The following is a 25948-nucleotide window of genomic DNA, read 5'->3' on the forward strand; positions in this document are numbered from 1 at the left end:
TTGCCAATCGCTTCAACTCGAATACAGTACACCCCCAGGGAAAGTATTAAATTGACACCCTTTAAATGTTATATGGGCGACCACCTCAGATGTTACCTATGGCTGATAGCTTAAATATAAACTTAAAAGTAAGGGCTTTAAAGATCCAAGAATATGTTACTGCCTTGCAGTCTCTTTTGTCTTGTCTTCACAGGTTCACAGCACCATACCAATCCTTGCCTTTAGATGCTCCTGTGCATAATTTCAGTCCTGGTAATTAGGTGCTGATCCAGTCCTGGAAAGATGAACCACTTACTTAGAAATGAAAGGGTCCATTCCAGGTTCTACTCACCACTCAAACGGCTACAAAAGTCGCTAGAAGAAAAAAGTGGATCCATCACACCTGCATAAAAGCATCACCTGCACCAGAGAGGGTCACACCGGAAGCTGACCCACCTGAAGGCCACCGTTAAAGTAGCAAACCACTAAAAAATAGGGCAACTTATAAAACAAATGAGTAAAAACTGTGATGACACTGTAATAATTGGAAAACAACTGTCAGATTCAGAACCAAACAGGGTAGGGGGTGAACTAGTTACAGGATTGCTTACCCTGGGTTTATACCCAGAAATTATTGCAGAAAAAGCATCCTAGGCCTCACTTGCCATTTAGAAGAGACCATCAGTGCCACAGCCATAATGGTAAGGGCCATGCAATCTGAAATTGAAGATCTCAGCCAGCTAGTGGCCCAGTATCAGTTTGTTTTAGATTATCTCTTAGCAGGCCAAGGTGGCTCCTGCACCCTAGTGAAGCAAGGGTGTAGAGTAAAGTTCCATGATTTAAACAAAACCATAGAAGATAAAATCGCCAAACTACAAGATATGATTGGACAGAATTATTCAGGAGCAAGTGATCCTTGGTTATAGTTGACTTCCTGGCTCCCTGATTTTGCATGGTTAAAACAACTTGTAATCAATGCAGTCTTGTTTGTTATGATACTATTGATGATGGTTTGTGCCTTTAAGTGTGTAGTCCACTGCTGGACCAAAGAGAGGTATGAGATTTAAGAAAAGCCTTTTGAGGGGGGAGTGTTATAGAAATTTCAGTTGTAGTATGTCTGTTATCCCATGATTTTATAAGCTAGGCTATGTCTGTTTTACCTCAGTGTGAGACTGCCATGCTAAACAAAGACACAGCGCCTTATCAGAGACTCAGGAATGCCAAGAATGTGTTTACTAGAGTACAAGGCTACCTCTCTGCGCATGCCTAGATATGTCAAAGGTGCTGCCTGTCTTCTGTTTCCCTCTCAGCTAGACAAAGAGATTAGTACAGCGCAAGCGTAAGACAGCCCCAAAGGTCTTGCCTATATAAACTTTTGAATCACATCACTTGATTGTAACCTTTGTTGGAGCGTTAGCCCCAAGGGTTGCCTTATTCTGCAGAATAAAATCATGTTGGACCAGATCTCAGCCTCCTCTCATTCTTGGTAAACAAATTGGAAAGTCTACCAGAGAAAAGAACACAATTTTTGTAACAAAATCACCAACATTTACTGGATCATGGAGAAAGCAAGAGAATTCCAGAAAACGTCTATTTCTGCTTCATTTACTACGCTAAAGCCTTTGATTGTGTGGATCATAGAATCATAGAATCATAGAATAGTAGGGTTAGAAGGGGCCTACAAGACCATCGAGTCCAACCCCCTGCTCAATGCAGGAATCCAAGACAGAGCATCCCTGACAAATGGCTGTCCAGCCTCGTCTTGAAGGCCTCTAGTGTGGGGGAGCCCATCACCTCCCCAGGTAATTGGTTCCATTGTCGTATTGCTCTTACAGTCAGGAGGTTCTTCCTGATGTTCAGCCGGAATCTGGCTTCCTGTAACTTGAGCCCATTATTCCGTGTCCTGCACTCTGGGATGATCGAAAAGAGATCCTGGCCTTCTACTCTGTGACAACCTTTCAAGTACTTGAAGAGTGTTATCATATCTCCCCTCAGTCTTCTCTTCTCAAGGCTAAACATGCCCAGTTCTTTCAGTCTCTCTTCATAGGGCTTTGTTTCCAGTCCCCTGATCATCTTTGTTGCCCTCCTCTGAACCCTCTCCAGTTTGTCTGCATCCTTCTTAAAGTGTGGTGCCCAAAACTGGACACAGTACTCCAGATGAGGCCTAACCAGTGCTGAATAGAGGGGAACTAGTACTTCCCAGGATTTGGAAGCGATGCTTCTATGAATGCAGCCCAAAATAGCATTTGCCTTTTTTGCAGCCACATCACATTGTTGGCTCATATTCAGCTTGTGATCGACAACCATTCCAAGATCCTTCTCGCTTGTAGTGTGGTTGAGCCACGTATCCCCCATCTTGTAACTGTGCATTTGGTTTCTTTTTCCTAGATGCAGAACTTGGCATTTCTCCCTATGAAATGTCATTCTGTTGTTTTCTGCCCAGCGCTCCAGTCTATCAAGATCACTTTGAATTTTGTTTCTGTCTTCCAAAGTATTAGCTATCCCACCCAATTTTGTGTCATCTGCAAATTTGATCAGCATTCCCTGCACCTCCTCCTCCTCCAAGTCATTAATACAAATGTTGAAGAGCACTGGGCCCAGGACTGAGCCCTGCGGTACCCCACTCGTTACCTCCCCCAGTTTGAGAGGGTCCCATTGATCAGCACTCTTTGAGTCAACTGTGGATCCACCGGATCATTGTTTCACCTAGCCCACTTTGAGCTAGTTTGCTCATCAGGATATCATGGGGCACTTTGTCGAAAGCTTTGCTGAAGTTGAGGTATATGATGTCTACAGCATTCCCACGGTCTACAAGGGAGGTTACTTGATCAAAAAATCAGATCAGATTTGTCTGGCAGGACTTGTTTTTGACAAATCCATGTTGGCTTCGAGTAATCACGGCATTGTTGTCAAGGTGCTTCCAGATGGATTCCTTTATCATCTGCTCCAGAATTTTCCCAGGGATTGATATCAGACTGACTGGTCTGTAGTTCCCAGGTTCCTCCTTTTTACCCTTTTTGAAGATAGGGACAGTGTTAGCCCTCCTCCAGTCATCTGGCACTTCCCCCGTCCTCCATGATTTCTCAAAGAGAATAGACATTGGTTCTGAGAGTTCTTCTGCCAGTTCCTTTATGACTCTAGGATGCAGTTCATCTGGCCCTGGAGATTTGAACTCATTCAAAGTAATTGGCTGTTCCTTGACCATCTGCCTATCAATCTTAAGCTGCAATCCTGCCCCTTCAGCCTGTACTTCGCCTTTGCCAGGGGGGTCATAGACCCTCTTTTGGGAGAAGACTGAGCTGAAGTAGGAATTGAGCTCCTCTGCCTTTTCTTTGTCATCTGTTATTGTTTTGCCATCCTTATTTAATAGTTGAACCACCATTTCTTTCCTCTGCCTTTTACTATGCATGTAGCTGAAGAAAGACTTTTTGTTGTTTTTAACATCCCTTGCTAACCTCAGCTCGTTCTCAGCTTTAGCCTTCCTGACGCCATCCCTGCAATTCTGTGCTACCTGCCTGTACTCTTCCTTTGTTACTTGGCCTTCTTTCCACTTCCTATATGTGTCCTTTTTTGTTTTCAGGTCATCCCTAAGCTTTTTGTGAAGCCACATTGGCTTCTTCTGTTGTCTTCCACCTTTTCTTCTTGTTGGAATTGTTTGTGATTGTGCCTTGAGAATTTCCTTTTTTAAAAGCTCCCACCCATCTTGGACTCCTTTTCTCGTTAGCGTCACTTGCCATGGGACCTTACTGATCATTGTTCTGAGTTTATTAAAATCAGCTTTCCTAAAATCCAGGGTACGCGTTTGAGTACACTCGGCTTTTGCTTCCCTTAGAACCAAGAACTCAAGTACAACATGGTCGCTTTCTCCCAGAGTTCCTGTAACTGCTACTTGATCCACTAAGTCATCTCTGTTGGTTAGGATCAAGTCAAGGATAGCCAATCCTCTAGTTCCTTCCTCTCCTTTCTGTAAGAGGAAGTTATCCGCCACACAAGTCAGGAATTTCCTGGAGGGGCCATGTTTTGCAGAATTTGTCTCCCAACAAATATTAGGGAAATTGAAGTCCCCCATTACTACTACATCATGCTTCCTTAAAACACTGGCTATTTGCTTTTCAAAAGTTTCATCCTTGTCTTCTCCTTGATTGGTGGCCAGTAGTAGACTCCGACCACCAGGTTGCTTTTATTCTTTGCTCCATTTATTTCAACCCAGATGCTCTCGATGGGGCTACCAAGCTCCTCCTCCTGTATTTCTGTGCAGAGATGTGTATTTTTCACATACAGTGCAACCCCGCCTCCCTTTCTGTTCCTCCTGTTCTTTTTGAACAAGTTATATCCTTCAATTGCTGTATTCCAGTCATGAGAGTCATCCCACCAAGTCTCAGTTATACCTATCAGGTCATAATTTCCCTCTTGTATTTAGAGTTCAAGTTCGTTCTGTTTGTTTCCCATACTCTGGACATTAGTATATAGACATCGAAGACCATGTGCTTCATAGTCTGGCTTCCTACATGTGTCTGAAGACTATTATTGGGCGCTATCAGAGCAGTTCTCTCCGTTGCAGTGCATGCGCCTACGTCCATTGTTACCCCCAACATTACATCTCCCTTCCCCGTAGGATTCAGTTTAAAGCCCTCCTGAAGAAGTTCTTCATGCTGTGGCCAAACACATTCTTCCCATCCTTTGTGAGGTGCAACCCGTCCCTAGCCAACAGCCTATCTTCCAGGAAGTATAGCCCGTGGTCCCAGAATCCAAATCTCTCTCATCGGCACCACCTTCGTAGCCAGTCATTCACTCGGAGTATTTTTCGTTCCCTTTCTATCTATCCCTCTTCTAACTACTGGAAGGATGGATGAGAAAACTATCTGGGCCCCAAAGTTCTTGAGTTTCCTTCCCAAAGCTTCAAAGTCTGATGTGATCTCTTCGTAGCTCCGCTTGGCGGTAACATTTGTTCCCACATGGATGAGAAGAAAGGGATACCTGTCAGTGGGCTTTATGAGTGCAGGCAACCTTTCAGTCACGTCTCTAATCTGTCCTCCCAGGAGACAACATACCTGACGAGTCCATGGGTCTCCGCGACATACTTGGGTCTCGATCCCACGCAGCAAGGAGTCTCCCACTACTACTACTCTTCTCTTCTTCTTCTTGTAGGCCTGGGTTTCATCGCCTCTGTTTGACTGACCTTCAGCCTTTTGCTCACTCTCATGCAGGTTCCCCTGTGATTCTTCCTCTGCAGGCTGTCCTCCAGTCTCATCCGCAAGTACCTGGAATTGGTTCCACAGCTCCACTGCTTCCACTGGTGCAGAGTGGCATCTAGTTCTTCTTCTCCTGTCACCCTTTTCCAAGGAGTATCCTCTACTCCATTTTTCTTCACCTCAGCATTTCCCACTTCTGCCTCATCTTGCTGTTGCTCTTCAAGCTTCTGGTCTTCCCTTTGCTTCTGTAGTTCCCCCATTCTGTCCAAGAACTCTTCGTGTTCTCTTATTCCCCGGAGGGTCGACAGTCACCGCTCCAGTCCAGTTACTTTTTCTTCCAGCAGTGTGATCAACTTGCACTTGTTGCAGGTGTAGGCCATGTTGTTCTCAGACAAGAAAACAAACATTGCACACACCTTGCAAGTTACCACCACTGGAGAGTCTTGTCCTTCCATAGCCTCTTTTCCCTTTTTGTGTCTAGCTTTGTGATTGTTCTAGACTAGCCTGTGCCTGCTCCTCTACTCAGTAGAAGTTAAAAGCAGAGTCCCACTGGTGTGAAAGTGTGTGTTACAAGACAAATAAATGGGAAAAAGTTAGTTACAAAATTTAAAAAAATGTTAGGGGCCTCCCCCTTGACCTCCCCTGCTGAACTCCCCAGGCCAAGTCCCGTTTGCTCCCCCTGTTCGCTCGCTCTCCCTGTTCGCTCGCTCTGTTCGCTCGCTCTCTGGGAGCTTGCCTGCTTCTGTAGTCCCTGGAGCAGCTTGCTCTGCTCTGCTCTGCTCTGCTCAGCTAGGAGGCGGGAAACAGGATCACAACAAACTCTGGCAAATTCTTAAAGTGATGGGAATATCAGACCACCTTACCTGTCTCCTGAGAAACCTGTACGAGGGTCAAGAAGCAACAGTAAGAACCGGACATGGAACAACTGATTGGTTCAAAATTGGGAAAGGAGTACAACAAGGCTGTATATTGTCGCCCTGCTTATTTAACTTATATGCAGAGTACATCATGAGAAATGCCGGGTTAGATGAATCACAGGTCGGAATTAAGATTGCCAGCAGAATTATCAACAACCTTAGATACGCAGACGATACCACCCTAATGGCAGAAAGCGAAGAGGATCTAAAGAGTCTCTTGTTGAGGGTGAAAGAGGAGAGTGCAAAAGCTGGTTTGAAACTCAGCATTAAAAAAACGAAGATCATGGCATCTGGCCCCATCACTTCCTGGCATATAGAAGGGGAAGAAATGCAAGCAGTGACATATTTTATTTTCTTGGGCTCCAAGATCACCGCAGACGGTGACTGTAGCCATGAAATTAAAAGACGCTTGCTCCTTGGGAGGAAAGCTATGGCAAACCTAGACAGCATAGTCAGAAGCAGAGACATCACCTTGCCGACAAAGGTCCATATCATCAAAGCTATGGTTTTCCCAGTAGTAACGTATGGCTGTGAGAGCTGAACTATAAGGAAGGCTGAGCGCCAAAGAATTGATGCCTTCGAACCGTGGTGCTGGAGAAGACTCTTACGAATTCCCTGGACTGCAAGGAGGTCCAATCAGTCCATCCTAAAGGAAATCAACCCTGGTGCTCATTGGAAGGACAGATACTGAAGCTGAAGCTCAAATATTTTGGCCACCTAATGCGAAGAGAAAACTCCCTGGAAAAGACCCTGATGCTGGGAAAGATCGAAGGCAAAAGGAGAAGGGGATGGCAGAGGATGAGATGGCTAGATAGCATCACCGATGTAATGAACATGAACTTGAGCATACTCCAGGAGACAGCAGAGGACAGGAATGCCTGGCGTGCTATGGCCTGTGGGGTCACGAAGAGTCGGACATGACTCAACGGCTGAACAACAACAACACAGCCAAATACCAGTCTGACAAACAACGTCAGGGCTCAAGGCAGAAGTGCCCCATCCAGCCCTCCAGCGCCCCAGATGGCCATGCCCCCTTTCTGCTGGCCACGCCCCCTTCCCACTACCACCAATCATTGGGTGGCTTCCCGGCTTTTGAACATTTTCCCCCCATTCTAAAAGGTTGAAATGCCTCCCCTATGGCTTAGTGACCGGCAGGAAGAGCTTTATGCTCAATTATGCAGGAAGGTTTGGTATTTCTGGCCCTGCCCATATGCCTCTGGCCCCACCCCCTTTTCCTTAGCTACACCCACTGCAGCCCCTCGAGAACTTCTCCGAAAAGGATTTTGGCACTTGGGCTGAAAGAAGTTCAATGTTCCTGGCTTAGGGTGACCTGTCTTGGACTAGGGTTCACAACAGAAAAGACGTTTAGCTCACCCCCCACCCCAGTCAGCTTTCTCTCCCAGCTGGGGAGGAGGCAAAAAGGCAAAGCTATATCCAATCTCAACGATGAACAGAGTTTAGATGGGTGAAAGTGCTTCTGATCCTTTAATTGTGCCAAGAAAGCAAAAGGAAGCTGCTGCTACTGCAGCTGAGAACTGCTATCCCACATTCCCTTATGGCAGCTCCCACACAAGAGAAAAGCAGTCACATTGCTGAGTGCCCTCTGGACAGTCTACAGGAGCTGCCCCACACAGAGTACATTACCGTAGCCAATCAGAATACTCATCAGCAATTCCCACTGTAATAGGTCATAGGCGTTTTTTGCTCCAAGTTTCTGCCTCTGCCACGAGCCTCCGTTCATTCAGTCCCACCAGCTCATGTCCGTGGGATGGAAAATACCTCCATCCCTAGTGAAGGGGGAAACCGTCCCGATGGATAGAAAGGGGTATCGCAATCTCTGCGATGTCACACACGTACACACCCCTCCCAACAACCAATCAGAACCCTTTACTGAACGTTCTCCAGGCCTCCAGGAGTTTGAATGACCACGGAAAAGGCCCCATAATGGCTGTCAATATAGAATATAGGAAGCTGCCTTCTCCCGAGTCGGACCCTGGGTCCATCTAGCCCAGTATTGTCAACACAGACTGGCAGCAGTCCTTCAGAGAGTCAGGCAGGATTCTTTCCTAGCCCTATCTGGTGATGCCGGGGATTGAACCTGGGGCCTTGTGCGTGCAAAGCTGGGGCTCTACCCACTGAGCTACAGTCAGGGCCAGAAATATTGGAACAAGGATAACTGTTTTGGCATTTGGCCTCTGTATACCTCCACAATGAAGCTGAAAGGAAACACACCCAGATGGGAGCGAAGTCAGGACTTCCAGCTGTAATTCAAGGGGTTTGGCAAAAGTGGGGCACCAACCATTCAGGAAGGACAGCCGGTGGCATACACACACCCACATCGTTGGTGGCTCATAAGTAATGGAACGAATGGCTGACAAGCAGCTGCATGGCCAGGTGTGGCCTCTTTCCTTGGTGCCCCATGACCGTCAAGCAGATAAAAGGCCTGGAGGTGGTTCTGAGTGTTACATTGGCATCTGGTAGCTGTTCACTGAAACCCGCAACATGAGGTCCAAAGAGGTGCCCATGCGAGTGAAGGAGGCCGTCATTAGGCTGAGGAAACAACATAAACCCATCAGAAAGATTGCAAAAACAGTGGGAGTGGCCAGCACAACAGTTTGGAATATCCTGAAAAAGAAGGAATTAACTGGCAAGCTCAGCAACAGCAAAAGGCCTGGCAGACCACGGAAGGCAACTAAAGTGGATGCCCGCAGAATTCTGCTCATGATGAAGAGGAACCCTTTCACAACATCTAGCCAGGTCAAGAACACTCTTGTGGAAATAGGCATGTCATTGTCAACATCTACAGTCAAGAGACAGCTTTATGAATGTAACTGCAGAGGCTTCACAACAAGGTGCAAACCACTGGTAGCGCTCAAGAACTGAAAGGCCAGATTAGCCTTTGCCAGCAAACACCTAAAAAAGCCTGCCCAGTTCTGGAATAACATTCTTTGGACTGATGAAACCAAGATTAACTTGTACCAGAATAATGGGAAGAGAAAAGTATGGAGAATGAAAGGAACAGCTCATGATCCAAAGCATACCACATCATCTGTCAAACATGGTGGAGGCAGTGTTATGGCATGGGCATGTATGGCTGCCAATGGAACCGGGTCACTGGTGTTTACTGATGACCTGACTGCTGATAAAAGCAGCAGGACGAATTCTGAAGTGTATAGGGCTATACTTTCTGCTCAGATTCAGCCAAATGCTGCCAAACTGATAGGACGCTGCTTCATATTGCAGATGGATAATGACCCAAAACATACAGCAAAAGCTACCCAAGAGTTTCTCCAGGCAAAGAAGTGGGATGTTCTTCAATGGACAAGTCAGTCACCTGATCTCAACCCAATAGAGCATGCTTTTCACTTACTGAAGACAAGACTGAAGGCAGAAAGACCCACAAACAAGCAGCAGCTGAAGGCAGCTGCAGTAAAGGTCTGGCAAAGCATCTCAAGGGAGAAAACTCCGCATTTGGTCATGTCCATGGCTTCCAGACTTCAGGCAGTCAGTGACTGCAAAGGATTTTCATCCAGGTATTAAAGGCGATCCTTAAGTTTGAAATGATGTTGGTTTGTTCCATTACTTATGAGCCACAAACAATGGGGGGGGGCGGTGTATGCCACTGGCTGTCCTTCCTGAATGGTTAGTGCCCTACTTTTGCCAAACCCCTTGAATTACAGCTGGAAGTCCCGACTTCGCTCCCATCTGGGTGTGTTTTCTTTCAACTTCAATGTGGTGGTGTACAGAGGCCAACTACCAAAACAGTTATCCCTGTTCCAATATTTCTGGCCCTGACTGTATGTATGGCCTGTCGGAATACAATGATTGATTTGGAACTTGCACCATCCCAGAAATATTTACATGTTCCTCAACAGAGAGAGAAGGGTCACAACGGATGCGGACTGATTTGGAGTCGACATCCTGTCTGGACTCAGTCTCCTTCTGGATTAAGGCAAGTGAATATGCAGTGCGGCAAGCAGACAGGCCGAATCCACCACTCTTGTGAATGTTTTGAGTGGATTCTGGGCATCTTCTCCCCACCCACCACACAAACAAAGCACCTGATTTGTTTGGTACTCAGCTTCGCTCTTCTCCTCCCCTCAGTCGCCCGGTGTGGAAATTATTTTATCCACACACATACACACCCTTCTTCCAGGGAGCTTGGGACAGTGTACATGATTCAGCCCTTCCTTTTAGCCTTGCGACAAGTCTGTGAAGTAGGGTTAGGCTGAAAGATAAAGACTAACCCACAGTCACCCAGTGAGTTTTATGGAAGGGTCTTGGGATTCAGCCAGGATTTCCTTATGTCTCACATCAACGTCACTACACAGGCTCATCAAAATTACCTTGACTTTCCAATAGACCTGGGGTGGACAACCTTTTGGGTTGTGGGGGGGGGGCACACGGCCTGCAGGGAATGCTTCAGCGGCTGCTCAAGCGAGCAGGGCACATTTGCACACACGCTTTCTCTCAGTCAGACACACTCACACACTCTCTCTCTGTCTCTCACACACACTCACACACATTCACTCACACACTTTCTCTCTCTCTGACACAGACAGACACACAGACACACACATTCTCTCTCCTCTCTCTCTCTCTCTCCTCTCTCTCTCACACACACACACAGGATTCGTGATGGGGAAGAGAGGCATTAACCTCACCCCCCATCCCCAAATGCCAAGTTTCCCTGCAGAAGCAGGCTCACAACAGGGCCACATGTTCCCCACTCCGTGATACTTTTTCTCTCCATTGGTTCTTCTCTCTTTCATAAGGCATGAGAAATCTCCCCCCACACACACCCTCTCCGTCTGATGGACTTCTAGGGCAGGGAAGCAGTCGGAGGGTGGGGCGGAGGGAATGTACAGGCAATGGGCAGGGCCAAAGCAGTCATACAGATGCACACACCACACCATTCGCATGCATACACACCTGATTCATACATTCCTCTCTCACACGCTTATACATTCTCTCCCTGTGGGTGGTTCCAGACGGAGGGCTCTAAGCACTGCACGTCAGAAGCCATCATGCAGCTCTGTCTACTTTTGTTCCTTAATGGATTTTTCACTGGAAGAAAAAAAAAAAAGACAGAAGCAGCTGTGGGAAAACACGAGAGGGATACGCATGGAAGAAGAGAGATGCCCATGGAGGAAGAGAGGGGTCTTGCTTTACTTGCGTGCTGTGCAGAGTGAGAGCAGCTCCCTTTCTCACTGTGCAGCATGGTAATGCAGCAAACTGTCCATGGAGTGAGAGAGCAATCTCCCTCTCCCTCTGTGGACAGTTCAGAAGCAGGACACAGCCAGGCACTGTGTCCTGCTTTTCCCCACTACTGAACTGTCAGCTGAGCAGGCCCTGCAATCTCCCCTCCCACTGCTCAGTTGATCGGAGACTGCAGCTCAGCAGCGAGGGAAAGATGGGCAAGGAAACGGGGCGGAGCCTGGGAAGAGGCGTGCAGGCCAGACAGGGATGCTGTGTAGGCTGAATCCAGCCTGTAGGCCAAAGGTTCCCCACCCTTGTTCTAAAGGAAGGAAATCCAACCATCTAAAGGGAGCCCCAAAGAACAAACATGTGTGCCCTTGCTCTTTGAACACAGGGTTGGATCCAGACTGATGCTGGATCGACTGCACTGGCAGAAGTGGGCTTCCCTACCTCCTCCTCCCCACAGCAGCCCCTCCAGCCCCCTGAAAATGCTACACAGAGGATCAGGAGACGCTGCTGAATGGTGTGAGCTATGTTGGGGGAGGAGGATCCCCCAAAATCAGGCAGAGGGACCTCCCACAAGCAGGGCACTTCCTCTCCTGGAAGACAGATCCTGGATCCAATCCGTGGCATAGAGGGTATACTCAGAAAGACACCATTGGTTGATCCTTGGTGTGTGTCTCTAGATGTACGTTACAACAGGAGCCACTTGACTCTTGAAAGTGTTGTCACCACGCTGTTGTCACAATTGTCTCTTGAAGATGGAGTTTGGGGGTGGGGTGAGAGGAACAACTTCCACACATTTGAAGCAAAAGCGGGGGTGCTGATTGGTTGGTGCCTGTGACATCGCAAAGCACTCTCTGCCCAGTCCCTGGAGCAGTTTTCCAACTTAAAAACAAAGGAGCTGAGTTATTTCTTGTAAAAAGGTAACGTCATACAAAAACGAATGAATCAAGGAACGAATGAAATGAAAATGTAAAATCATACAAAAAGCGCTTTAATCCAACCAACACGCTTTTTAAAAGGCAGACAGCTCAACGGAAACGCGAGGGGAGGGTCTGAACCGTCAAAGAACTTGGCAGTTCCTGCTGAGGCTGGTACGTGCGTCATTTGAAGAATGATGGTAAAAGGAATTTGGGCTCATCGCACAGGGCAAAAAAACCTGTGCTAGCTCGTGGCTTTTATGCACACTGAAACATCGGGATGGAACCATTTTGAGGCATGCAGAAAGCAAACCATCAAGTGCTTTATAGGTCAAAACCCTGCCTTTGAATGGTGCCATGTTCCAGGTGGAGGTCCCCTTCCCAGTTCCGAGATCCTTTAACGCTGGGCTCTCCAGTGTGTGGCCCTGTGGGCACCAATGCCCCTGCAGATAGCTCTCTTGGCACCTGCCAGCCTCCTGGTTTTTGTCTTATTTCTTAACATTTAAAATACATCTCTGAGAGGCTGTTTGGGAGCGCATGGCTTGGGCTTGCGGACAAGTTACTTTTCTTTTAGCCTCTGCTCTTTGCCTTCTGGGCAATGAGTGTTTTGTGTCTGGCTGCAGGCACCATGGCAGCCATTTTATGAATGGGCAACCCTGCCCATGGCAGCCATTTTGAGAGAGTGCCCACTACACCCTCTCCAAATGCACCCACTGACCCAGAAAGATTGGGGACCCCTGGATGCTCTGAGATTTCATTCATGAAAAGCATGCATTACACCACCGGGCTATGACCCTCCTACCCGCATGCCTCCTCCCATACTCTCAGAGTTTTAATGCCATCACGGATCATTTTATGATTAACGTGAACACCTCCATGTGGGTCTTTTCGTGTGCAGCCAGATGCTTGTGGCGATTGAAGCCCTTCCCACAGGCAGAGCACTGGTACGGTTTCTCCCCCGTGTGGGTTCTCTTATGTATGACAAGGTCTGCATTGCGGCCAAAGCTCTTTCCGCAGACGGAGCATTTGTGTGGTTTCTCTCCGGTGTGGGTCCTTTCATGCAGAATGAGGTACGACTTGCAAGTGAAGCCCTTCCCACAAGTTGAACACTTGTACGGCTTCTCCCCGGTGTGAATTCTCTCGTGTACGATAAGGTGCGAGCGAGACCCGAAGCTCTTCCCGCAGGCGGAGCATTTGAACGGCTTCTCCCCGGTGTGGATTCTCTCGTGTACGATAAGGTGCGAGTTGCAACTGAAGCGCTTCCCGCACACGGGGCACTTGTACGGGTTGTCCCCCGTGTGGGACCGCTCGTGCGCGATGCGGTGGGAACTCTGGGTGAAGGTTTTCCCACAGAAGGAGCATTTGTACGGCTTTTCTCCCGTGTGAGTCCTTTCGTGCCGGACGATCTCGGAGTTGCTGCTGAAGCTCTTCCCGCAGACCGAGCAGTTGTACGGCCGCCCTTCAACGTGGCTCCTCTCGTGCATCACCAGGCGCGAGTTCTGACGGAAACTTTTCCCGCAGTACGAGCAGTTGTAGACCTTCTCTCCTGTGTGGACCCTGCGGTGGTGGACGAGGCCTGTGCAGGTACGGAACCGCTTCCCACACTGCGGGCACTCGTACGGCTTCTCCCCGGTGTGGGTCCTCCCGTGCGCAATCAGGCGCGAGCTCTGGCTGAAGGCTTTCCCGCAGTAAGAGCACTTGTGCGGCTTCTCTTCCTTGTGGAGCCGCTGGTGCCTCATGAGATGGTCCTTGCGGCTGAGGCGCTTCCCGCAGTCGCCGCACTGGAACGGTGTCTCCTGATTATAGACTCTCCTGGGTTTGGGAGGGCCTGATTTCTCTCTGCAGCCTTCCTCAGGCGTAGTGCGTGCCTCTTCTTCGTGCCCTGGTAGCTTCTCGCCAAGGGTTGCGTTTGCCACAACGGGTACAGATTTACCCATTCTTTTCCTTGCCGGGTTTCGTTGCCTCCTGGGGCCACCTCTGGGCTGGGCATTTTGCAACCTCTTTGGGCCACGCTGACCCTTAGGTGATTTTCTCTCTCCCTGAAGCTTGGAAATATACTCTGCCATCCTTCTTTGGGACGTCCTGTCTGGTTCTGCTGGATTGCGATGTTCCTGCCAATCCATTGTCTCTTCTGACTCACTCGGGTGCCCATAAGCTGCTGGAATGGAAAAAGAACACAATCCATACGTGAGTGAGGGTCCAGACCAGGGGTCCCCAAAAAAGAGAGAATGTCTCAGGATGCTGGAGCTAGGTTTTATTTGTGAAAAGCCTGATGCATTTCGGCCTCTTTTCTATTTTAAGGCCTTCTTTGGGGGGTTATGAAAAAGTCTGCAGAGATTCTTAAGACAAATGTCTCCTGCTTTAATTTATTGGCAACTAGTTACTGGCAATGTTTTGGATCAGTGGGCGCATTTGGAATTTTGAGAGGGTGTTGTGGATACTCTCACAAAAAGGTTACCATGGTAGACACGGCCAATGACAAAATGCACATTTCCCAGAAGGCTAAAAGAAAAGAAAGTTGCCCCCAAACCTGGGCCCCATCTACACCGGGCTTTTACCCCAGGGTGGGTGCGAGTCGAGGTCCCTCGTGACAGATGACGTAGTTGCAACTTCGCAGCCATCCATGGTTTTTGCCCGGAAAAAGCAGAGTTCCAAGGAGTCATTTTACTGCGATTTTTTGGGTTTGCTGCAGGTTCCACCACAGTTGCGGGCTGTCTGTTCCTTCCCCAAACTGACTTCGCATCTTACAGGGGCTGTGTTGTAGGCGTGCATAGTGCCTGCATCACTCTGTGATGCCCCTTTGCTCCCCCATCCCTTACAGAGGCACAGAGGGGCGTTTTCATCTATTTAATCACACTTTTGCACATTTTTGCAGCTTCGTATCTTTGCAACGGTTGCTTTTGGGCTTGGTATCTAAGGGCTGGGGGTAGGAATGTCAGAGAAATCCTCTGCGGATTCAAATGAGGCCAGATTCTTTGGAATCCAGCCTCAGGAAACCGCAGCAGATCGGGACCACTTACCTCCGCTCCGGGAGGACTGGAGGCGGAATGGCACTTGGCTCCAGGAGTTTGTCTAACCCCCTTTTAAAGCCAGTCAAGTTGGTGACAATCACTACATCTTGTGGAAGTGAATTCCATCGCTTAATTGTGGGTTGTGTGAGGAAGTCCTTCCTTTTATCTGTCCTGAATCTCCCAACGATCAGCTTCATGGGGTGACTCCATCAAGACCTAGTATTATGAGAGAGGGAGAAAAATGTCTCCCTCTCTGCTTTCTTCACACCATGCATAATTTTGTAGACCTCTATCATGTCCCCCCTTCCTCACCTTTTTCCAGGCTAAACAAACCCAGCCGTTGTAGCCTTGCTTCATAGGGGAGTTGCTCCAGCCCCTTGATCATTTTAGTTGCCCTTTTCTGCACCTTTTCCAGCTCTACATCATCTCTTTTTTGGTGCGGTGAACAGAAGTGTACACAGTATTCCAAGTGTGGTCACACCATTGATCTGTACAGGGGCAGTATGATATTGGCAGTTTTATTCTCAATTCCTTTCCTAATTATGCCTTAAATGGAACTTGCCTTTTTCACAGCCGCCACACATGGGCTGACATTGTCATTGAGCTGTTCACCACAACCCCAAGATCTCTTTCTTGGTCAGTCACTGCTAGCTCAGTTCACATCCTGTTATACGTGAAGTTGGGATCTTTTGCCCCAAGGTGCATCATTTTACACTTGCTTACATTGAACCACATTTACCATTTTGATGCCTTACCCAAAGACATGACGTTTGCATAATTCTCCTGCATGACTTCCCAATGTAGGGCTTTTTTATCCAGATCTAAGAGAGCCCATTCCTCCTGGGTGAAGCGCACAGCCACCTCCTCAAAGGTCACCAGGCCCTGAAAAGAAGAAAACATCCTCCAAAATACATTCAATCCCCCTCTGGCAGAATGAATAACACACAACAGTTCAGACATAGGAAGGGAGTGACTTCAATCCCTTCAATTCGCAAGGTGGAGAGATGCGAGTTCAAATGGCGCTTTGTTATCGTTCCTATGGAACTGAGGGACAAACAAGGGTACTAACTATCAGGAGATGTTGGGCAGCTATTCTGTCTTTTTCTCCTTACAAATTTTAGAGGACAAGGCCAAATTTACCACTACTCCCTGGAGCTCCTGCTGTGGGAGCATTTTCCTTTCCCCGAAGCCACTAAGAGCAAAACTACATCTTCACTAAAAGCCAGTGTGGCATAGTGGTTACAGCAGGGCCCCCCAACCTTTCTGGACTCATGGGAATTTGAGAAACTGCTGTGGGCACCATCACAAAATGGCTCCTGTGCTGTGGATAGATGCTGTGAGGACCTGGCCAGTCAAAAGAGGTGTGTGGTAGGGAAAGAAACAGCGAGGCTAGAGGCTAGGAGGGGAGAGAAACAGCAAAATAAAGGGGTGAGTGGGAGAGAAAGATCAAGGCTAGGGAGGGAGAGAAAGAAGGCTAGGGGCGGGGAAGAGAGAGAAACAGCAAGGAAAGGGATGGGGGAGAGAAATAGCGAGACTAAAGGCTGGGGACAGAGAGCAAAGGTGAAAGACCTGTGTGGACAGAAGAACATTGGCTAGGGCCAGGAAGCAACTCTTTTGTTCTCTTCCTGTCTACTGAACAGCTGATCAGCAGCAGCTTCAGGGGCAGGAAGGAGAACCTGGCACCCTAATGTTTTTCAAGATTTAAATAAAAAAATGTTTTGAAGAGGGCAGGGGGTGGAAAGCTTTACAGGCGCCGTTGGTGGTTCCCATGGGCGGTTCCCATGGGCGATTCCCATGGGCGAAATGGGTCATAGTGTTGGACTGGGACTTGGGAGAACTGGATTCGAGTCCCCTCTCAGCCATGAAGCTCACTGGGTGACTTTGGGACAGTCACTGACTCTCAGCCTAACCTGCCTCACAGAGTTGTTGTGAGGATAAAATGGAGAGGGGGGGGAGGACCGCATGGGCTGTTTGGGGTTTGTTGCAAGAGGGAAAAAAGTGGGATATGAATGTCATAATAATGAATAAATAAATCACGTAGCATCACTCCTAGGGGCTTGTGGGATAGGACAATGGCAGCTGCCAGCTACCAGAAAGAGCTCTGGTTATCAGCAATAAGTCATTCTCCCCTCCCCCAATCCACCAAAATGTTGCTAGGCACTTAAAAGATTCAGGGCCTAGGCTCATAAGAAACAGATCTGCATGTGCTAATTTATACCTATATAAACAAATCTAGAAATAATTACTAGGATTTGTTTAAATTCCACAGGAGGCAAAGCCAATTAATTTCTCATCCTAATCATGCCAAATAAAATAAATTCTTCAGCTGATTTGGACCTGATCCAAATCATCCCATACCAATGGAAAAGGTTCTTTTTTCTAAGCTGAATTGCCCTGCAGGGGAAGACAGTGGCAGGGGGTGTTGCAGCATGGGGGAAGGGGAGAGTTCACCCTTTCACTCCTTTGAAAATTGCCCCCTGAAGGGCAATTTGAGGTGGGAGGATCCCTTCCACTGGCAGCAATGGACACTCAGGGCTCTGTGTAATAAATCCGGGGCACTGGGAAACAGATTCAGGGCTCAGGCCCCATGAGCCTATCTCTAACAACACCCTTGCCCCCTCTCCTACAGAACTGCTGTATGCAAATGAGGTGGCAAATTGTGTGTGTGGGGATGATGACACATTTTTGTGCAGCCCTATGGAACATCCTCACCTGCTGTTCGAGAATCCACACAAAGTCCTCAGCAGCCGCCACTGCCTTGGTACAGGATTCCGGTTCACATTCCCTGACCCAGCTCTGCATTTCCCCAGGAAGGATGGCCAGGAAGTGCTCCAAAATCAGCAAGTCCACCATCTCCTCCTTCGTCCGCCTCTCCGGCTTCAGCCACGCGTGGCAACGTTCCCGGAGCTGGACATACGCGCTCTGCGGCCCCTCAGCCTCATGAAAGCGGAAACCTCTGAAGTGCCGGCGGTGCGCCTCCATTTCAACAGCATCACCTCGTAGGGCGGCAACGTTTACCTTCCTGTGGTCCCTTATGCCTCTGGTATCCAGACTGCCGCCATCTTCAATGGCACAAGCAACATTTCCTGCTCCTTCTGGAACCTTCCCTGTTGACATCTGTTTCCCACTGACCATTCTGGAATACATCCACTGGTCCAGAGCAGCCCAGATGGGGACACCCAGAGATGCTGTTGCATCTTCTTTTGCTGGCATCTTATCTACCTGGGAAGGGCCTTTGGTTTTTCCTCCTGAAGAACTTTAGAGTTCCCCAGCGTTCTCTGGATATCCTAAAAAAAAAAAAAAAGTTTAAGTCTCCAAACTTACTAGGGGGGCACAGCAAGGCTGACGGTGTCTCCAGCTAGCAATGCTGATGACCATGGTCTCTTGACAATTGCTTATCTTCCCAACAGCATTTCCAGGACACACTGCCACTGAGTGGAAGTTTCTTCTGCACAGAGAGAGAGAGAGAGAGAGAAAGAAAGAGGGGTTGAAAGTTCTGAGAAAACCCAGAACAGAACATACAGCTATGATTCACAGGGCCGGCATCAAGGCTAGGCATGGTCGGGCACCGGCTAAGAGCCCATACCCCAACAGAGGGCCCCTAACAACATAAGAACATAAGCAGAGCCCTGCTGGCTGAGAGCAAGGGTCTATCCAGTCCAGCATTCGGTTCACACAGTGGCCAACCATCTGCCTACAGGAAACCCACAAACAGGACACAAGTGCAGCAGCACCCTCCTGCCCATGTCCCCCAGCAACTGTTTATTTGTTTATTTATTTTATTTAATTTCATTTCTACACCGCCCAATAGCCAAAGCTCTCTAAGCGGTTCACAAAAATTAAAACCGAAGAGCACACAATATTATTATTATTATTAAATTTATTAATCGCCCATCTGGCTGGTCACCCAGCCACTCTGGGCGATGTACAGCATACAATAAAACAGTTTAAAACAATAAAATTCAAAAATAAAAACATTTCCTAAAATACCCTAACCCACCCCAAATGCCTGCCTGAACAACCATGTTTTTAATGCACGGCGGAAGCTCATTAAAGAGGGGGCATGGCGGAGTTCCCTAGGGAGGGAGTTCCACAGAGTGGGGGCCACCACAGAAAAGGCCCTCTCCCTTGTCCCCACCAGTCTAGCTGTCCTGGCTGATGGGACAGAGAGAAGGCCATCCGAGGCTGATCTTGTTAAGCGGCCTGTCTGGTGCTGCTGGAGGCGCTCCTTAAGATAGGCTGGGCCGGAACCATATAGGGTTTTAAAGGTCAAAACCAACACCTTGAATTTGGCCTGGAAAACAACTGCTAACCAGTGCAACTCCTTCAGCACTGGAGTGATGTGATCTCGCCGGTGGCTGCCATTAATCAGGCGAGCCACCGCATTCTGTACCAGCTGCAGCTTCCGAACCGTCTTCAAGGGTAACCCCACGTAGAGCGCATTACAGTAGTCTAAACGAGAGGAGACCAGGGCATGTACTACCGATGGGAGCAGATGGTTGGGAAGGAAGGGGCGCAACCGCCGTATCAGATGGAGTTGATACAGCGCTGTCCGGCTCACAGCTGACACCTGAGCCTCCATGGACAGCTGGGAGTCCAAAATGACCCCCAGGCTGCGGACCTGGTCTTTCAAGGGTAGCCGTACCCCATTCAACACCAGGTCAACATCCCAGTTGATGAACCAGTAGCCATTGATAGCCTTCTCCTCCAGGAATTTATCTAAACCCCTTTTAAAGCCATCCAGATTGGTGGCCATCACTACATCTTGCGGAAGTGAACTGAACTCTGTGAAGAAGCCCTTCCTTTTACCTGTCCTGAATCTCCCATTGATCAGGTTCATGGGATGACCCCACTGGATTCTAATATTACTAGAGATGTCTCCCTGTCCACATTCTCCGCCCCCTGCATAGTCTAGTACACCCCTGTACAAAAGAGCCCCTTGGACGTGCTCCACCTCTTCACCATTGCAGCCTTCTTGTTCACCTGCCTCTCTCTCTAGCCCAGACAATGGTGGCGGGGGGGGGGGGGAATGCCATGGCCTCCTTGCTCACGCCCCAGCTCTCAGCCTGTCAAGCAAGCAAATGGCAGCACTGATGAGAAAAAGGATGAGGAGCCATAAAAGCTGGTGGCCATGGCAGTGAGAAGGCAGACTTGCTGAGGGGGCCTTGCCCAAGGGCCCTCCAAAACCCAGAGCCAGCACTGGCTCTGACTGTCAGCTGAGCACAGTCAAGTAGTAGGAGGCCTAACTATCATTCCTGCTAATAACTAGCACAGGTGGTGTGTGCCAAAGGCTATTTAGCCAAAACAAGGCCACTGAGAACAAGAGGACGTTATCAGCATATTCGGAGAACCTCCGAGGTTTACAGAAGTACTAAAAAGCTTTTTAAGAGACACCTAGGGGGCAAAATGCCCCCCAAAACTGCTTAGTGAGAACATGCTCAGAAGCTCAGAACATGCTCATGGAATGTTCAATAATGGTTGAAAAAGAAAACCAGAAAACTAGGGTGCAGTTAAAAAACCCACTAGAATGCCCTGCTTTAGCCTGCTACTGCTTGGCTGGCTAGAACACTGAACAGGAGCATTTCTGCTAGGAGTAAGACACACTGTTTGCAGGTCTCACTTGCAGGTACTTCCCCCAGGATTTGTGTAGGTGTAGGAAGTCCATAAGCAGGGGTCCACAGATTAAAGACGGCCTTGCGCCACCTACTCTCCCATGATCTTGCCCGAATCTTGAGGCCTTCTTTGGATACATGTAGAGGTGGGGAAGGGGCCTTTTTGGTGGTGGCCTCCCACCTCTGGAATATTTTCCCAGAGAGGTTCACCTAGTGCTGAATATTATGTCTTTCTTGCTGGGGTTAGTAGTCGGCACTATCAGGCAGCTGCTAAGGCCCTGTCCTGGTAGGGGGTCCCACAGCCAACCCCTGGAGACACCTCGCCCTGTTGGTTCTCCTCCTGGCTGTTGCTGCCTGTTCATCTGGTAACGTGTTTTACTTACCTACTACACTTTTAGACCACCCAATAACCGGAATTCTCTGGGCGCTGTACAAGTAAATTAAAAATGTCACATTCAAATAGGATAGCCAATTATTCATGGCAAAAAAACAGGGCAAAAGGGGACACAGGGTCACACTGAAATGCCGTATGCTAATTTATATGTACAGCTGCATATTTAGAAACAATTGCTGCAATTTAAATAGAAATGCAGTAAGTCTCCCCCTAGTAAAGAAAACTGACCAGGTGACCTATGCCTCTTGCTCAGCCGGCTGTCCAGGTGGACAACTCTGGATGGGCGGCTTCAAGGCCCCTGCTGTTCTTCCTCCTTTCTGATGGTTCTTTATCTTTAAACCAGACTTGGTCAAGACAGGCCTTCAGCGCTGTCCTCTGACAGCTCTTCAAACAGAGGACTGTCCTTTGTAAAGTAGGACACCCGGCCCACCCTACAACGAAACAGTAAACGATAAAAACACCTACTTCAAACCACCATGTGCACATGGCAGTGTTCTTTAGAGGGTAATGTTCTGTTTTAATTCTGTTGTTTAAAATCTGTTATTCCATTTTAAATCTCTGCATTGCTGCTAGGTTTTAATTTTGGTTGTAATTTGTATTTTATACTCTAGTTGTAAACTTTTAAACTTTTGATAATGTATCTTACGCTGCAGTCTGTGGTTTTAACTGTTGTGAACCACCCAGAAAGATTTGGCTATTGGGCAGCAGAGAAATGTAATAAAATAAATACATAAAGTAGATTACTTCACTTTCTTCAAAATGCAGTAAGTAGGGCCAGCCCTACCATTAGGCTGAGTGAGGCAACTGCCTCAGGTGGCAGGTGCTGGGGGGCAGCAGGAACAGCCTCTCAGCTGTTCCTCCTGAGCCCCTTTGACATTCCCCTCCCTTGGAGAACAGAGCTGAGTATGCCACATACTCTGTCCTGCACCCCATAAACTGGCCTGCTGCCCTTAGGTGTGGTAGAGGACTGTCCCATCTCCCCTCCACCAGTACTCAGGTGGGGCTGGCAAATCCACGACTGAAGGTACAACAGAGGGGCAAGCAGAACCAGAGTCCACAAACAGTCCGAGTCAGATCCAGAGTAACAAATAGCAAGTCAGGCAGTACAGATAAAGGGCTTTTCTACATTAGGCTTTTAACCCACCACTTTACCAAGACTTCTGTTTCTGGATTCTTTGCAAGAGTAAGACTGGCTCCTTTACATGTGTTCCCCCCCCCCGGGGGGGTTCTTTCTCTTCCTTTCCTTATGTTCCATTACACAAGCACTAGGTGGTGCTGTGGTATAGCAGAATTGCACAATTACACTAGGCTTTATCCCACCATTCACAAATAATACCCGATTTTCCTTGGTAGAAAAAATGCCGCTAAAATGGTTGGAGAGCATGGGAGAGGCCCTGGAGGACGGCAGCATTGTGTAAAGAACCGTAAACTACCCTAAGTGAGGAAGCATGAGCAGACAATAAATACCTCACATAGAAAGGCTCAAAAGGAGTTATACAAAGAGAGTAATCAAATCCACAACACTTATAGAGACAGGTCCAAACAGAAGGCAGGGTCTATAGACAGGAGAGCCAGCTATAATCCAATACAGAGATGGCTTCCAGCAGCTTCTGTAGGTTTCTACTGGGCTTTTTATCCTGGAGCTGAAAGAACCCCCCCCCAAGCCCCAGCTGCAGTCATTCACATTGATTGAAGAGAGTCCTCCTCATGAGAAGGGGCCTCTACTTGTGAGGAGCCCCTCTACTCTGCTGCAGCCTGGCACTTTGTGGAGGTTTTCTGATTGGGCCTGCGTTCTCTGGGATTCCCCGAGACTTGGGGGTCGCTCAGCCTCCTCCTCTGAAGTCCTCCCCCAAGGACTCAGGCAGGCCCCTGTTTCGGCGTGGGTCCTGGCAGCGCCTGGGCATCGTCCTCAGTGGGGGCCTCTAACTCTTCCACCCATTCATCTGATGGGGCCATGACAAGGAGGCCCCTATTCCACTGCCAGGGTTGAAGTAAGATTTAACTGCTAGTCTTGCCAGCTTCTGTAAGTGGCATGGGGGGGGGGGCGGAGCAGGCACCATCTTGTTTTTTCAGACCAAGTGAGCAGTGAGAGGAGGGAGGAGAAGGAGAAATAAGTGTGCCACACCCCTTGTCCTCTCCCGCTGGGGCGTTGTGCAGACTGGGTGCGCTAGGAGAGGCAAGAGGGCAGGGACAACAGCGGGGAGAGAAGGTGGGCGCGCTCAGGGAAGTGACCCCCACTGATGGCATCTTGCCCACTGGGCTCCCAGCACCTCGAAACTTGTGATGACACGCCAGGCCAAACACCACCCCAGCGGCCACAGCTTCTTGCTTGAGGGCTCGATAAACCAGGAACGTTTTTGCCCCCCCGCTCAGGACATGGGGGGGGCCGCTTGAGCTTCGCCCCCCCCAAAAGAGGGCACAGATCCGCATAAAATTTGCACGTGCCAATTGCCACGTACTGATGCACATTAATTTATTTAATTTCTTAATTTCGGACATTTCTAATCCACCCAGTAACTCATGTTCTCTGGGCGGGTTACACGCAGTTAAAAAGAACTAAAATGCCATTGTAAAACACAGTTAAAAATGTAAAATGAATTCCTATGATTTAAATAGAAAAATACTCACCACAGGGGATGAGAATGTGACCAGGACTAGATCTATACTAGTGGGTTTTGTTGGTACTGGAGTGCGCAGATAACTGTTGGGGCACATTATTGATTGATTGATTGATTGAGTGATTGCATTTATACCCCGCCTTTTTCCTCTTGCAAGGATCCCAAGGAGGCTTACATTATCCTCCTCCTCCTCTCCAATTTATCCTCACAACAACAACCCTGCGAGGTAGGCTGGGCTGAGAGTCTGTGACTGGCCCAAAGTCACCCAGTGAGCTTCCCTGGCTGAGTGGGGACTAGAACCCGGATCTCCCGACTCCCAGTCCAACACTCTAGCTGCTACGCCACACTGGCTCCCATATTACGCATTCCATATACCGCTTTCCTAGCATTATTCCCTGCTTTTTATTCCGTATTGTCCCAAGTAGTGCCGCAGATGTCACTGTGTGTGCTACAAGATATAAAAGCGCAAGACGGATATGAGAGGTCTAGACCTCGCCTGGGCGACCTGCGTGCCTCCTACGCAGTCGGCTATCCAGGCACCAACACTTGGCGTGCAACTTCAAGGCTCCTGTTCTCCCTTCTTATGTTTCTGATTTTAATCTTTAAACCAGACTTCGGCTGGGCAGTCCTTCAAACAGAGGACTACGCTCTGTGAAGCAGGACACCTGGCCACCGGGCAGCCAAAAAATGGAACAACCACTGGTGAGGACCTGGAAGTCTACCTTGCAAGACTGGTAGGCTGAATTCAATTTGGAAGGTCAAAGGCCCGCTGAGAGAAAAAGGGGTTGTTGTTTGTTGGCAGCTGCCTCTGGCCACCCATTACGCTGCTGGCACTGCTGAGTCGCTAGACACCCTCTTGGCCTCAGACACCCCTGGATGCTGACATGGCTCATGCATATAGCAACATGCCTTCTCCCCCCACTCTCTTTTATTTCATAGCCAACAGCATGGGGTTGGGCCGTGGTTTGGACCGTGAAGGAGGCAAGTGGGTGATTTGCCTCCTTTGGGAAAGAACTGATCAAAAATATCCTAATGAAGCCTTTCTGGGCGAGCTGTAAATAAATGTGTCCACACGCAGTCAGTGGCACGACAAACAAGAAACAATGAACAAGCTGATCGGCGGTACTGAGCACTACATAACCTGGTGTTCCCACAGTGCCCCCTTCCAACCAGCTTCCCCAGCCTCCATCTGGACCCAGAGCGGTCCATCTTAGCCCAATATTGACCACTCTGATCAGCAGTGACTCACCAACAAGGTCTCTCTGGCGGAGAGGTCTTCCCCAGTTCTGCCACCGGAGAGCGATCCTCTTTTATTAACCGGAGATGCCAGGAATTGAACCTGGGACCTTCTGCATGCAAAGCGGGGGCTCTACCACTGGGCTACAGGCCCCGCTTGCCCGGAGGGCGCACTGTTCCTTGCCCAGAGGCTCTTTTCCCCCTTCCTTCCACTCACCTCTCCTGCCGCAGCCATTCTTTCTCCCTTTCCTTCTTGTCCTCCTCCTTCTGCCTATTGTTTAATGGCGTCGCAGAGCCAAAGTAAGTTCTACGCCTGCCACCTACTGGACATCAGCCCACTGCATTGCTCATTCCTAGAATTTCCCAAGGGGTCCACTATTTCTGAGGAAAACCCACAAGGGCCTCCGTGGCCCTTCCGGCATTTTCTCCCTCATTCCCCCTGCAGAAGAGCCTCACGCAACCAGTACAAATCTTTGCGACTACAAGCTCCCATTCTGTGCCGAAAATTCCTCCATTTCTTTTCCGACCATTCTCGTTCTATTTGGTAGAAAAGAAATGGCTCTGGAAAAGAAATTCAGAGGAGGAGAAATTTCGGAGAAATTCTCACGGGTCGAGTGTGGGGTTCTTGTGCTTACCTTACTTGTGAGGTGGCTGAGGAGTGTGCGTGAGTGTCCTGTCTGTCACTGTACAGTAATCTCCGTGGCACCCTGTAGCCTCCTCAGCTTCCCGCACTTCAGTTAAAGCCATCATGAGGCAATTCCTCCCGTGGGCTTTTTCAGTTCACAAAGTGCAGGTGAAAAAGGAAGCCTGGGAGGCTGCGGAGCCATGGAAAGATGGGTAAGAGAGAGAGAAAACACAAACAGCACC

At 48.8% G+C, this 25948-nt stretch overlaps 1 protein-coding gene across 1 annotated transcript in view; it reads right to left on the minus strand.

Moving 5' to 3' along the window:
* Positions 1-25371, minus strand: part of LOC146356145 (uncharacterized) — a 51194-nt gene extending 25823 nt beyond the window's left edge. Inside the window, exons 1-4 of the mRNA XM_084831275.1 lie at positions 25299-25371; positions 17934-18508; positions 15977-16103; positions 13083-14368 (exon numbers count right to left, since the gene is read on the minus strand). Of these exons, the coding sequence (XP_084687401.1) occupies positions 13083-14368; positions 15977-16103; positions 17934-18434 (1914 nt within the window). The 5' untranslated portion in view covers positions 18435-18508; positions 25299-25371. The remainder of the gene's footprint in view (positions 1-13082; positions 14369-15976; positions 16104-17933; positions 18509-25298) is intronic.
* Between the last annotated feature and the right edge of the window lie 577 nt (positions 25372-25948).

This window comes from Heloderma suspectum, chromosome 2, assembly GCF_057233095.1.
Source record: "Heloderma suspectum isolate Gila_16-S chromosome 2, 16-S_ref, whole genome shotgun sequence".
In the NCBI taxonomy this organism is placed as follows: domain Eukaryota; kingdom Metazoa; phylum Chordata; class Lepidosauria; order Squamata; family Helodermatidae; genus Heloderma; species Heloderma suspectum.